Below are 14,507 nucleotides of genomic sequence, written 5' to 3' on the forward strand. Positions count from 1 at the left end.
AACGTACCAGAAAAGTTTCATTATTTTAAGATGACCCATTCATTAGAAACAGAGTCAAACGTATGTAACATTTAACTACCAGCATTAAGTATTACTTACTGGGTAAATAGTGTATAACATTGTTTGTGCCTGACAATATTTCCCTTCACCCTAGAGACACCTAACGGCGACAGTTGGAAGTAGCAATACCTACGTCACACTACGCTTTGTTTGCTAATCGACACAGGTTTTCCGTCGTTACGAATATAAAACATCAGGAATATAAAGATGGCAACACTTCACTGTATGAGTAGATAGATGTGCGAGGCTTAATATTCACTAAAAATATAGAAAGTTAAAGTGATTTCATTCATATTAAACAATATTCCACTCGTATTCTCACGGAATCAGTCTATATACTAGCAATACATTCGTATTCGGTGAATTCAGTGTACAGTGGTGATCGTACTGTACGACACGTATATAATACTCTACCTCTCTCAATCATCCTAACGTTTCGCTATATTTAAAGTTTTTTCACGGAAATATCGCCCTCTCACCACCAGAGGTCAGTTTCTGTCCACTGAAACATTCAAAGGGTTGAGCAGGGTTGAAGGTTCCACTATACACAACATCAGTGCAAGGAATATACATGATTAATTATTTATAATTAATGATTTTACACCGAGAAGTCGTTACGTTATGTTTTCAAGAATCCAGTCTTTGAACTTGGATATTCGTGTAGAGACACCAGGAAGGTTTGGCTCTCCACCCAATCCCCAAGAGATGATCCCCGCCAGAAACCATCGACCATCATCTCCTTGGATCTGCATGGGCCCACCGGAGTCTCCCTGCAAAAGTAAAAGTTTAAACATTTGCAACAGATGTATTCAAATTGCAATTTCTAGCCATAACTATGACGTCATTTTCGAAAATGACACAATTTGTGTAAAACAAACCCCTATTTATAATTATAAGTAAGCTATTCGTACAGGCTACTGAGGTATCAAAGCTTTTATAATTAATAAATAGAACACTTGAAACATCTAAAACAGGAAATCTAACCAACCCTACCATTGTCCTCACTTTTTTGTAATGTCTATATTTTCTTCAATGTACACTTTATTACCATGGCATATATTCCTTTATTATTATGGATCTACAGAGACATATACAGATTAAACTGTATTACAACGATTTCAGAACCTCTCCACATCGTTACACGTGCGGTCGTGCTTTATCTGATGACAATGTATCTCAACAATAGGTATTTCCATTTGAAAAGGCTTTACCATAACGTTATCAGGCCCAAAACACACTCATGTACTCGAAAACGTTCTATGATCCATCTGATGCAGTAAGGATAGTGGTCTTCCGATGTTCATTTTAAGTAATCCGATGCTAAAAAGTCATAGATGTTGCGTTTTCAACGATATGTCTTTTTTTATGAAAAAATAACTACTTGTTGCATTCTCCGGTTGACTGGGGTACTTGGTGGTTAAACGTGAGCTGTAACTGTAAGCCTCGTTTTGATGAGCCCCTATCCGTTTCTATATCATTGTTGAGGTTCGTGAGATTGGATCCTTCAACCCCCCAACTCTAAAGTTAAGCTAACGTGACAATACGTAATGCTGAATTTGTGCTGCAAGTTCTACCATTTGTGCCTTACTACAATTAAACTTATGGGGCAATATTTGTGAATAGGTAACCTTACCCTAGCTTTCCCTTCACCAACTCTAAACGTTGACCAAAGTTTGCACATATTCAGTGTTTATTTTTTGCTGTGCCACAACCAGACGTATGAAGCAATCTTTGTGTGTGTGTTAACTTCACAACACCCCACCTCAACACAAACACAGTGACTCGAATCCATATAAAACGTTTTTAATTAATGGGGCTTAAATCAATTTAAAAATTATATTCTAGGTTAAACCTTGTTTTTTTTTCTCCATCAAGTAGTATAAATAATGTTTTTATCTAATTATATTTCATGTCAAATAATAATGTTTATTATTCTATTTCCAACAAGCCTACTATGGCGCTTGTCTCTTAATGTTTCAATACAATTGGCAAGGTTTGTTTTGTTTTATAATACAGGACTGGAAAAAATAACAGCTAAAAATATTTTATGAGAAGCTAACCATATTCATTATGGAATCGTATATTTAATTTCGTATTAGGTTAGTTTATTGGTTTTCTAGGTTCTTCGACTAAAGTCATTTGAAACTGTCAACCGCATCCCGATGTTTACTTACCGGAGCAAGATACATTCGTACTTTACAATCACAATAGACACGTTTATGTGTAGCTAATACACCAAAGCTATGCCCACCAATGTGCATTAAACGACATTCGAAACTGAATAGTACCACGTTGTGGGGGTGCGGCATAGCGTTCTACTTCAATCCGAGGGTTGCGGGTTCCAATCCCCACCCCATTAAACCTGCTCGTTCGTGGGCGCGTTGTAAGCCCTCGTGTAGCTTTGAGCGAAACTCAAAAATAAACAAACAAAACAAACTAAGTTGAGGTATTGCAGCTGAACTGGTAACACATCTTCTCTAGTAGTTTTATTAACGGAAGACAAATGTTAACAATAAGCGACGTCATAACAACAAATGTTCCATAGCGCAGCAGTTTGTTTTGTACCTGACCACAGTCAACTGTTCATTCCAGTTAAGTAAAAGTTTTCCCTCCATTTTCAGTTGTTATTTTTTTATTTCGCGGAAATCTACACGAGGGATATCTGCGCTAACCGTCCCTAATTTAGCAGTGTAAGACGAGACGGAAGGCAGCTAGTCACCACCGTCCACCGTCAACACTTGGGCTACTCTTTTTACTAATGAATAGTGGGATTCGTCATAACGTAATAACGCCCCCGCAGGTGTAAGGGCGATCATATTTGATGCGATGGGGATGTGAACCCGCCACTCTCAGAATACAAATCGAGCGCCCTAACCACATGGCCATGCCGGGCCTCCATTTTTGGATCTCAACAGAAATGCTGGAGTTTTTTGATCGTCAAAACTTCACCAGAAATCCGCCTTTTGCTGAAATAAACACAGGAGGAAACATTATCTACTTGTAATTTATTTATCCAAACATCATCATAACATGACAAAAGATTAAACTGACTATCAAAACACTAGATAATCAATTTATATTATCATAAAATCATTGGCTAATACCGAAAACGTCATTAATATTAACGAAAGCAGTTGGAAGACAAGCCACAATTTGTATAACTGGGCGGTGAACCTACAGAGTGAAGAGAGGCATAAGCCAAAGATCTTCTGAAGAAAATCCCAATGACGAATTGTTATAATCTGTTAGTCTCTATTTCGCTGGTTGTTCAAGGAGGCGCATGCAGGTAGCGCTCATGTGGTTTTGTGTGAAATTCAAACCAGTCATGTTTCCTGCACTGCATGAATCATGAGGTTTCAAAACCCCCCCCCAGAACAAGGGTGGGAACCATGCGTCATTGTCTTTTTCAGTTCAGTCTTCATGTTGTCATATTCCTTGCTCATGCGCAGTCGAGAAGCCAATCGTAGCTTTCGCTACAGTGACCAAATGGAAGAAGATCCGTGACTAGGGGTCCACAGGCAATAGCATGCTCGAATAAAGGAAAACGTTTAACATTAATAGAATATGAACTAATTGTACTGGTTTTATACCTAATTAAATGGTGAAGTTGACGTGTCGAAAATCCATAATTATTTGATGAATCAATAGGTAATACTTTCACTGTATGAACCGATAGGTAGTACTTTCACTGTATGAACCGATCGGTAGTACTTTCACTGTATGAACCGATAGGTAATACTTTCACTGTATGAACCGATCGGTAGTACTTTCACTGTATGAACCGATAGGTAATACTTTCACTGTATGAACAGATAGGTAATACTTTCACTGTATGAACCGATAGGTAGTACTTTCACTGTATGAACCGATCGGTAGTACTTTCACTGTATGAACCGATAGGTAATACTTTCACTGTATGAACCGATAGGTAATACTTTCACTGTATGAACCGATAGGTAGTACTTTCACTGTATGAACCGACAGATAATACTTTCACTGCATGAACCGATAGGTAATACTTTCACTGTATGAACCGACAGATAATACTTTCACTGTATGAACTGATAGGTAATACTTTCACTGTATGAACCGATAGGTTATACTTTCACTGTATGAACTGAAAGTAATACTTTCATTCGATGGTTTATTTTTATTTTATCATATTTGTTGATACCACTTTTGCTAACAAATTATTAATCAAAAACACCACAAACTTTGTTCACCTAAGTTTGCCGAGCATGTTGGATTCCTCCAAAGATCGGATATAACGAAAGAAAAATGAACATCCTGAACTGATGGATTCTGGTTAAAGAACATTCTTGTGTCTAAATCAGGGGTCACCAAACTTTTTTCACAGGGGGCCAGATTACTTGGGGAATGAGAAACGCGGTACGCATGATCATTATGTTCAATACTCATAAGCTAGAACGAAAGTTCTCTGTAAAAGACTTAACACTAAGTTTAGGATGCCACATTAGCCATGTGGGAGTAGCATGCAATACACACATATAATAAAAAACAAACAGAAATACAACCAACATTTTTATTTACCAAAAGGTTATCAAAGAAGGTGACATTAGCAAAAACAATTGTTACATCACACATGGTAAGTACGTATCTGAATTTCACTAAGCCACAAAAATGTTAGTGAGATTTATGAAATTGGCCTTTGACTTTCAAAATATCTTCAATGTTTGGTTTTGAATTGCTGCATCCAATCATCAGAATTGTTTTCAAATGTTTATCAGTCAACCTTGATCGATGTACCGACTTCACATACTTCATTTTTGAAAATGCTTGTTCACAGACATAAGTTGTTCCGAACACTGATGCCATACCAGATGTGAACTGCTTCAGCTTTGGAAAATCATCTTCAGGTATGCAGCTGTAAAATTCAATAAGTTGCCCCTCTCTGTGTTTTGCTTTCAACAAGTCATTTCCTTGCAAATCGATGACCTCCAGCTGAAGTTCCACTGGTACGTCATCAATGACACAATCAAAAGGATTCTGAAAAAGGAGAATGTCACTTTCAATTCTGTCGAGATCCGAAAATCTCTCTAAAAATGTTTATTTAAATCACCAATAATCTTTTTCTGAAACTCCAGATTGACATCTTCTGTGATTCCAGCATGAAACTCATTGAAACACTGAAAATGAGAGAGGTTACCTCCTTCCAAATGTGCTTCAAACAATAACAGCTTTCTCCGAAATCCTTTAATGATTCTATAGAGATCCCAGACAAGGTTATTCTTCCCCTGAAGTTTCAAGTTCAATTCATTCATGTGGGATGTGATGTCAATCAAAAATGACAACTTCGACAACCAGGTTGGATCCGACAGAAGTGGATCGGCTCTATATTTCTCGATAAGAACTATATGTATTTCTCTTCTCAGCTTATAAAAACGAGACAAGACTTTACTGCAGCTGAGCCACCTCACCGCCGTGTGATAAGGCAAGTCACAGAAATCCGAATCAATTTCTTCAAGAAACGCCTTGAACTGGCGATGATTAAGTACATGACCCCGAATGAAGTTCGCTGCAGAAATGACTGGTTTCAATACACAAGAAATATCTAAGTCTTTTCCACAGAGTGTTTGCTGATGTATGATACAGTGTATGAACAGAGCGCTTGGGACTTGAAAGATCTTCCAACTGTTTCCTGATCAGCCCCACCAGACCCTTCTTTACTCCAGCCATGTTTTTTTCCTCTATCAACGGTTACACCTCTAAGCTGATTCCACTGAAGGTTATAGTCTTGCAACGTTTTATGCTCTTCCATGAAAATGCCTTCTCCAGTTGTTTTTCCGTGCATGCTGCAAACTGATGCCAACTCTTCCGTGATCTGAAAGTCCAAATTAACTCCACAAATGAACACGAAAAGTTGTGCCAGAGAATACCATTGCAAGTTTCTAGCTTTTTGGTGTATCTGTAATGCGGTGTTCTCTCCAAGTTCTGTTCTCCGTCCAATGAAGTTGCTGAAAGGCTGATACCTTCAAAGAATTTTGGCTTTTTCAGGACACAGCTCATTTGCTGCTTCCATCATACACTCTTTGATAAAGTTGCCGTCAGTAAAAGGTTTTCCTCGCTCTGCCATCCTATGCACTATTTTGTAACTTGTACGAGTGACAGATTCATTTTCAGCAAACTTTCTCGTGAAGAGATTCTTTTGAAATTCAAAAACATGTTTCATGAATTCAAGTTTCTCAGAACGGAACTTTCCTGAAACTTTCAAATATGTTGATGGATGTTTTGTTTCATAAGATTGTACTCTTTCAAAACGGCAACACTTTCATATCACACAAGTAGCTTTCTGGTTTCCACAAAGAAGTACTTTTCTCCCCATTCTTCATTGAAAGCACGAAACTCAGAGTCCACTTTTCCTCTTTTAAAAGCAGCCATAACAATGGGTGAAAAAAAAAACGATCTGAAGATGAAAAACACAGAGCGCTGTGAGAAAAGTATTGTACTGGTCTAAGAACGCACAAACAAAATATATTGAAATGTACGTTTGTCACGACACTTACCTAAAAACAAGTTATGAAAAGCGCATAATCCGACTACTGAGAGAAATGAGCTTGCTGAAGAGGTAACCCTAGGCCGTTGAATTTACAAGACGAGTCGATAGGACGAGGGTTAAGTCTGTACTTGTTTTTGAAATCCTAATGCTTTCATAGATACGTGTCTCGATATGAATAAACGGGTAGCTAGGACGAAAGAAGAATTTTCCTATTGGTTAAAAATGCACGTGATAGCCTTGTTTCTTTTTACCATAACGTCTTGTGTTTGCCAGCTTAAAGCGACCATCGGTGTGATTTATTCTGTTATGACAGTCGGACATTTGATGAAATGTCACTTTTTATTTCCAAGCGGCTAGCTGCTTGCAGGCCGGACAAAATGACCTCGAGGGTCGTAGTTTGGTGACCCCTGGTCTAAATCATTGATATTACTTGGTGCCGGGAAAGATGACCAGAACAACTACCCTCGATACTTACGCAATTGTTTGGGAATGTATTGTTTGGGAATGTATTGTTTGGGAATGTATTGTTTGGGAATGTATTGTTTGGGAATGTATTGTTTGGGAATGTATTCCCCACATTGAATATCGAAATTCAAGGCATTTTCCGTGAAACATCATAATCAATGTGGAGTAATAATTTGTTTGTCTCCTTTACGGAGTAACAATTTGTTTGTCTTCTTTACGGAGTAACAATTTGTTTGTCTTCTTTACGGAGTAACAATTTGTTTGTCTTCTTTACGGAGTAACAATTTGTTTGTCTTCTTTACGGAGTAGCAATTTGTTTGTCTTCTTTACGGAGTAGCAATTTGTTTGTCTTCTTTACGGAGTAACAATTTGTTTGTCTTTTTTACGGAGTAACAATTTGTTTGTCTTATTTACACCTTTTGTGAGTTCCTTCCATTGGCAGAGGATTCCAAGTTTATAAAACATTGTTAATATGTCACTGTCTGTCTTGTCACAGTTAAAGTCGTCTATTCTCACTTTCTTTTCAAAGTCAACATACTTTAACACACATTTTGCCTCCTGATTTCTCAGACAACTGTTGCCATATTGAATTTTTTCTTTTGACACTATTACAGTATCGACCTGTATTAGTGAGTCAGTGACAAGATGGCGTTGTATATCTTTAAGTCCAATTCTTCCACTTCTTTTTTTCACACCTGTTGACATGTTTTAGTTTGAAGTTCATTTACCTATAGAGGAAAATAAATTCGTAAATATTATTTTACCACTAGAAAAAACATTCTATATTTTTATTTATTTCTATCCAATATTTATTTTAGTTCGCTACGTTACATATAAGGATAGGTGCAAACACTGGGAAGAGTCATTGTTGGATTAAAAAAGATTTGTATCTCACGATAAAACTGACGCCTGTTGGCGCTGCAGTCGCATATAAAGTTTTTGTTTGTTGTCAGGCGTAAAGCTACAAAATGGGCTACCTGTACTGCGGGTATTGAAACCAGATATCCCATTGTGTCGCTTTGTTCTTAATTTTAACATATCAAACTTTTTTGAGTGATTATCATAATTTCATAATATATATAACTTACCCACTGATCACGTGGTGAAGAGACAATAGGCTCTTTATATCTTCCACCACACGTGCACGTGTAGTTTAGAAACGGTGTGGTATGGATCGGTGAAAGTAAAACAACATACAATAAATTTAAGGAAAATAAAGCTTGCATGTACAACAAGTAGACTTATTTTACTCAATTATTCTGCTTGTGATTTGTATAGAAAATTATAATGTCAGATTTCAGATACAGATTGAAATATAGGAAGAAATAACTCCAGTTCTTACCTGCTCGCTGTTTAGGCTGTTCTAGACGAAATAATCACTCCCTTCTATGAACTCGTCTGTAAGTCACAGCACAGACAACAAACCACCTTCAACAGTAGTAGGTTAAAATATTTAAGTGAACAATGTAGTTTTCTATATGATGATTACCACTGCTTCGTTATCTACAATATAAAATCATTCTTGTTATTACCAGAAAAGGTTTGGTTTGTTTTGAATTTCGCGCAAAGCTACTCGAGGGTATCTGCGTCCCTAATTTAGCAGTGTAAGACTAGAGGGAAGGCAGCTAGTCATCACCACCCACCGCCGACTCTTGGGCTACTCTTTTACCAATGAATAGTGGGATTGAACGTCACATTATAATGCTCCACGGCTGAAAGGGCGAATATGTTTGGTGCAACGGGGATTCGAATCTGCCACCCTCAGATTACGAGTCGAACGCCTTAACCCACTTGGCCATTTCAGGGCCTACCAGAAAAAGTGATTCGTTTTTGCAGGTCGTAGCAAACTATTTTGAAATGACTATATTTTCTACAAATTACTGTAAGTCATGCGCTTACGAAATATGAAACTATAATGAAAACAAGAAACTGACGATTAATTAACGTTAATAACGCCCCGTAAATATTAACAATATGACCCTTTGTGTTTAAGGTGCTCAGACACGAAAACATTTGATGTGGAGTGTGTCGACTTAGAGATAGTCCTCCGGATTGGTCAGTTTGGATGACGTAATGAGGTGAAGTAGGACTGTTTTATGAACTTAAGATTCATTACACATAGTGACTATCTTCACAGTAGCATGATTTATACAAAAGGAAATCAATTTTATAAAGGTATAATCTGGGGTGTAACGATTGTATGTTGTATGTGATTTACAATCAATTTAGAATTCACAACCTATGTTACTGTTGACAGCCATTTAAATATAAAACACTACAGGCGTCACTTTAACAGGAAAATATTGTAGCTATGAACTTTATGTTAACAGATTACTCGTATGTGTAACGAAGTGAGATTTTAAAGTTTCCTGGGTGTGCGTTTTTACACAAACTGTATGTATGTTGATGCTCAGTGTGTTAATTAAAGTATAATATTGTAAGTAATTACAGGTCGGACCGACTGGTTACTGGCTTTTGAAACACCGTCCCATTCGTGGTCATTTCTTTAGAGGATCAGTGTCTGAAAACGTAATTCAACTAATAAGGTGGCATGACGTTATGTAGTCATTGTTGTAAATCTATACAACCTGGCGTGGGAGGTTTTTAACAACTTAACAATTACACGTCCAGCCCAAGTTAGTGTACGTGTGTGAGGGCGGCTGTTATGAAATTATGTGTAGTAAGAAGTTTTATTTGCAGCACAAACGCAGCACCAAACGTGTGCCAAGTTTCACATGGATCATAGTTAGTGGGTGGGGGAAAATTGTAAAGGTAGCCATTCCACAACAGTTGTTCCACCAGGTTAGTTAAAGTGTAATACAAATTCTTTGAGTTGTGGAACAAAACACCATAAATTCAGTACTAAATACATTAGAAGTTTGGTCAACATTGGAGTTGATGAGGTATAAGGATGAGTTCATGGACTTTCTTCTTGATTATGGTATGGACTGTTGTGTAGGTCATGTAGACGGCTTTTGCCACTGACCTTTGAGTTCATGGATTCTTATCTGTTATAAAACGTCACATTTTGCTTACCATGTAGGGCTCGACTTGTTCCAAATAATTTTCTGAATGGTCCTGATGTCCCAAGATGATCCATATTTCTTTAATTTTCAAGGTTAGTTAGTAGAAGAAATATTCCTGTCATGTGAATTATAAATTCCCGATATAAACAGATTCTTTGATCTGAGTGTAAGAATAATTTGCCTCGCACTACCTTAAACTGCAAAACAATGTTCGTGACTTCACATCAGATATGTATATCACATGACTTGCCGATTGGCATATTTAAAATAGTTTTAATCTAATGTTGTCAAAAAGCCTTACTTGACATGAATCTCTTCCGCCATCTTCAAAGCCTGCACACATGAAAATATTAGGGAGGTATTCGTTTCTTCCAGCAGCCAAGAACATGTTCTTGCATTTTTTGTTACTGACGATGGGAATTTGCACTTCTTGTAGCATAGAGGGCAAAACGCCACCTGTGTACAATAATCGAAGTCACTAATTAATTATTGTATTTTGCAACTGAGACACTGGGACTATAAATATAAAAAATAAAACAAAAGTTATGAAACAAAATGCGATTTACAGGTAAATGTTTTTATTTTATTGAAAACCAAAGCTTACATTTAACTACGCTGTTTTAGTTTTGAAATAAGGATTATCCAATAACAAAACTCGAAACAAACTGGCCCTAGACTACGTTAACAGTGACTTTCTTCAATTATGATTTGTATTGCATACTGTGATTGATTCCGAGCAGCCTAAGGTTTCACCGACAGCCAATAGAGTCCTTTCTCATCCAATCAGAAATTGAACCTATATAATTTGTTCACATACAAATGAACCCCTGAAGAAGTGTACGTTAATACAAACCCTTGTTTGACATGTCTTAATGAAAAAGGTCTTGCACGCCTGTATTTCAAATAGCGATATACACAAGTATTTTATTTTGTAAACCCAGACGTCATTAAAATATTAAATATCTAATGGATAAACATATCTGGATTGTTTGTTTCTAATTTCTTGCCAAGCTTCAAACGGGCTAGCCGTCCCTAATTTAGCAGTGTAAGAATAGAGGGAAGGCAGCTAGTTATCATCACCCACCGCCAACTCTTGGGCTACTCCTTTACCAACGAATAGTGGGATTGACCGTCACTTTATAACGTCCCCACAGCTGAAAGGGCGAGCTGGTTACGAGTCGACCGTCATAACCGCCTGGCCATGCCGTGCACTTTTTAAATTAAACTTAACCCCAGGACATATGTGTATGACTGCATCTGTACAAACTAATAAACTGTGCAAACAGACAGCTAATTAACTCATAAAATCTAATCTTCGAGAGTGGTTCCTGAACATGACAACTACAGTTTATTTGTTTGTACACATGAGTATGACTGCATCTGTACAAACTAATAAACTGTACAAACAGACAGTTACAGTTTGTTAGTTTGTACACATGAGTATGGCTGTATCTGTGCAAACTAATAAACTGTACAAACAGACAGTTACAGTTTGTTAGTTTGTACACATGAGTATGGCTGTATCTGTACAAACTAATAAACTGTAGTTGCCATGGTCACGAATCACTCTCAAAGATTATATTTTATGAGATTAGTTGCCTGGTTGTCTTGTTTTTTTAAATTTGCTGTCAAGCTACACGAGGGCTACTTGGACGAGTTATAATGTTTAAAATGTTTTAAGATAAAACTGTTTTTGTGCGTACGTAAGTTGTCAGTATTCGTCGAGCATTTCGCATTAACGATAAGTTTTTCATCAGAAATCCTCTTTATGCTTGTTGTACGTAAGTTGTGATCGTACAGCAAACAGTATTTATTAATAATGTAAAACCACTAGGAAAAAAAAATTTCCTATAAAGCTGGCAACGCACATAATAATTGCACAGTTTCTCTTCCCAGGAACATGCCACAGGGTGGGGTCTTTGAATGAAAGAATAAAAAATACGATGATCACACCAGTTCTTCTGATGGAAAACCTTCCTGTTATAACAAACCCTTCTTCATAATAATTCTCAAACATAATTTGTACTACATTTTACTTATTTTGCATACGGGTCTTCTCGGCTTTCCTTTTTAGATCCTATCTAACATGACATCATAATCACGTGGTGTCACACACATAGTGCGTTCATGATCTCGTCCTAGGAGCTCCATTCTTAATAAGATATTATACAGCAGAAAGGCTCGGCATAGCGTTCGACTCATGATCTGAGGATCGCGGGTTCGAATCCCCGTAACACGAAACATGCTCGCCCTTTCAGCCGTGGAGCGTTATAATGTTACGGTCAATCCCACTATTCGTTAGTAAAAGAGTAGCTCAAGAGTTGGTGATGGATGGTGATGACTAGTTGCCTTTTCTCGAGTCTTAAACTGCTAAGTTAGGGACGGCTAGCGCAGATAGCTCTTGTGTAGCTTTGAGCGAAATTTAAAAACCAAATCAATGTTGCAGAAAGATGCCAAAGTTTAGGAGTTATTTATGACTCTGTCAGCGATTAATTAAATTCAATTAGAAGGGGAACATGCAATCAAAAGAGGAAGTGTTATAGGAGTAAAAGTGAAAATGATCTCGTGTAACTGACTGGCCGACCAACACTTGGCTTTTACGTATACTGATTAACAGGTTAGATTAAATGTTATACTATATTAGAGGTAAAGGAAACAAAAAGCTAGAAGTATTTAAAGTAACACTAAAACATCTATCTACCTTCACTAAGACGCCCCCACCCGGTAATAGTGGCGTTACGGCCTATCAAGTTATTGTCGTCGGGTGGCAGACATATTGGAGCTATGTGAGGCCTAAATTCCACCGGTTCCTCTAGTTTCACCAAGGCCAGGTCATTCTCATAAGTGAAAAAATTGTAGCTGGGATGTACTACTTTCTTCTTGACGCCACGTTCTATGTAAGGATAAGGTTCCAGAACACTCGAGAAGTCGTACTCGCCTACTCTAATGCGAATCTGTGACAGGAGTAAGCTGTGGATAGAAGGTATTATGAAGTTCGAGATTATTTTTACTTTGTTTTAATATTTTAAACATATAGTTGATATAATCGTCCATAACATACTGGTGTAAGTCGAACCAACCAATAAGAAAACTAATCTGTGTGAATGAGAAAAGAGGTACTGAGTGGGAGATTAAGTCGAACCAACCAATAAGAAGTTTCAAGTGCTTTAAAGTGATAGAATAGATTACTAAGTACAAGTAAATTTCAGTCAACCAATAAGAAGTTTCAAGTGCTTTAAGTGATAGAATAGCTTACTAAGTACAAGTAAGTTCAGTCAACCAATAAGAAGTTTCAAGTGCTTTATATGATAAAATAGAGTACTGAGTACAAGTAAGTTCAGTCAAACAATAAGAAGTTTCAAGTGCTTTATGTATGATAAAATAGAGTACTTGGGTACAAGTAAGTTCAGTCAACCAATAAGAAGTTTCAAGTGCTTTATATGATAAAATAGAGTACTGAGTTTACAAGTAAGTTCAGTCAACCAATAAGAAGTTTCAAGTGCTTTGTATGATAAAATAGAATACTGAGTGCAAGTTAAAGTTTCAGTCAACCAATAATAAGTTTCAAGTGCTTTGTATGATAAAATAGAATACTGAAGTACAAGTAAGTTCAGTCAACCAATAAGAAGTTTCAAGTGCTTTATATGATAAAATGAGAATTACTGAGTACAAGTAAAGTTCAGTCAAACAATATTGAAGTTTCAAGTGCTATGTATGATGATAAAATAGAGTACTGAAGTTTACAAGTAAGTTCAGTCAACCAATAAGAAGTTTCAAGTGCTTTATATGATACAAAATAGAATACTGAGTACAAGTAAGTTCAGTCAACCAATAAGAAGTTTCAAGTGCTTTGTATGATAAAATAGAATACTACAGGTGCAAGTTAGTTCAGTCAACCAATAATAAGTTTCAAGTGCTTTGTATGATAAAATAGAATAGAAGTACTGAGTACAAGTAAGTTCAGTCAACCAATAAGAAGTTTCAAGTGCTTTGTATGATAAAATAGAGTACTGAGTGTGCAAGTTAGATTCAGTCAACCAATAAGAAGTTTCAAGTGCTTTATTATGATAAAATAGAGTACTGAGTACAAGTAAGTTCAGTCAACCAATAAGAAGTTTTAGAATTACTTTGTATTGGTCAAAATAGAAGTTACTGAGTAAAAGAGATTAGATTCAGTCAACCAATAAGAAGTTTCAAGTGCTTTATATGATAAAATAGAGTTACTTGCAAGTTCAGTCAACCAATAAGAGAGTTTCAAGTGCTTTGTATGATAAAATTAGAGTACTGAGTACAAAGATTAGATTCAGAATCAACCAATAAGAAGTTTCCAGAGTGCTTTGTATGATAAAATAGAGTACTGAGTACAAGTAAGTTCAGTCAACAATAAGAAGTTTCAAGTGCTTTGTATGATAAAATAAAGTACTGAGTACAAGTAAGTT

At 36.7% G+C, this 14,507-nt stretch overlaps 1 protein-coding gene across 1 annotated transcript in view; it reads right to left on the reverse strand.

Moving 5' to 3' along the window:
• Positions 1-583: 583 nt before the first annotated feature.
• The window catches only part of LOC143242299 (serine proteinase stubble-like), a 32,507-nt gene continuing 18,583 nt past the window's right edge, over positions 584-14,507 (reverse strand). Inside the window, exons 4-6 of the mRNA XM_076485660.1 lie at positions 12,770-13,078; positions 10,370-10,524; positions 584-830 (exon numbers count right to left, since the gene is read on the reverse strand). Of these exons, the coding sequence (XP_076341775.1) occupies positions 675-830; positions 10,370-10,524; positions 12,770-13,078 (620 nt within the window). The 3' untranslated portion in view covers positions 584-674. The remainder of the gene's footprint in view (positions 831-10,369; positions 10,525-12,769; positions 13,079-14,507) is intronic.

Source organism: Tachypleus tridentatus, unplaced genomic scaffold (assembly GCF_004210375.1).
Source record: "Tachypleus tridentatus isolate NWPU-2018 unplaced genomic scaffold, ASM421037v1 Hic_cluster_2, whole genome shotgun sequence".
Taxonomy (NCBI): domain Eukaryota; kingdom Metazoa; phylum Arthropoda; class Merostomata; order Xiphosura; family Limulidae; genus Tachypleus; species Tachypleus tridentatus.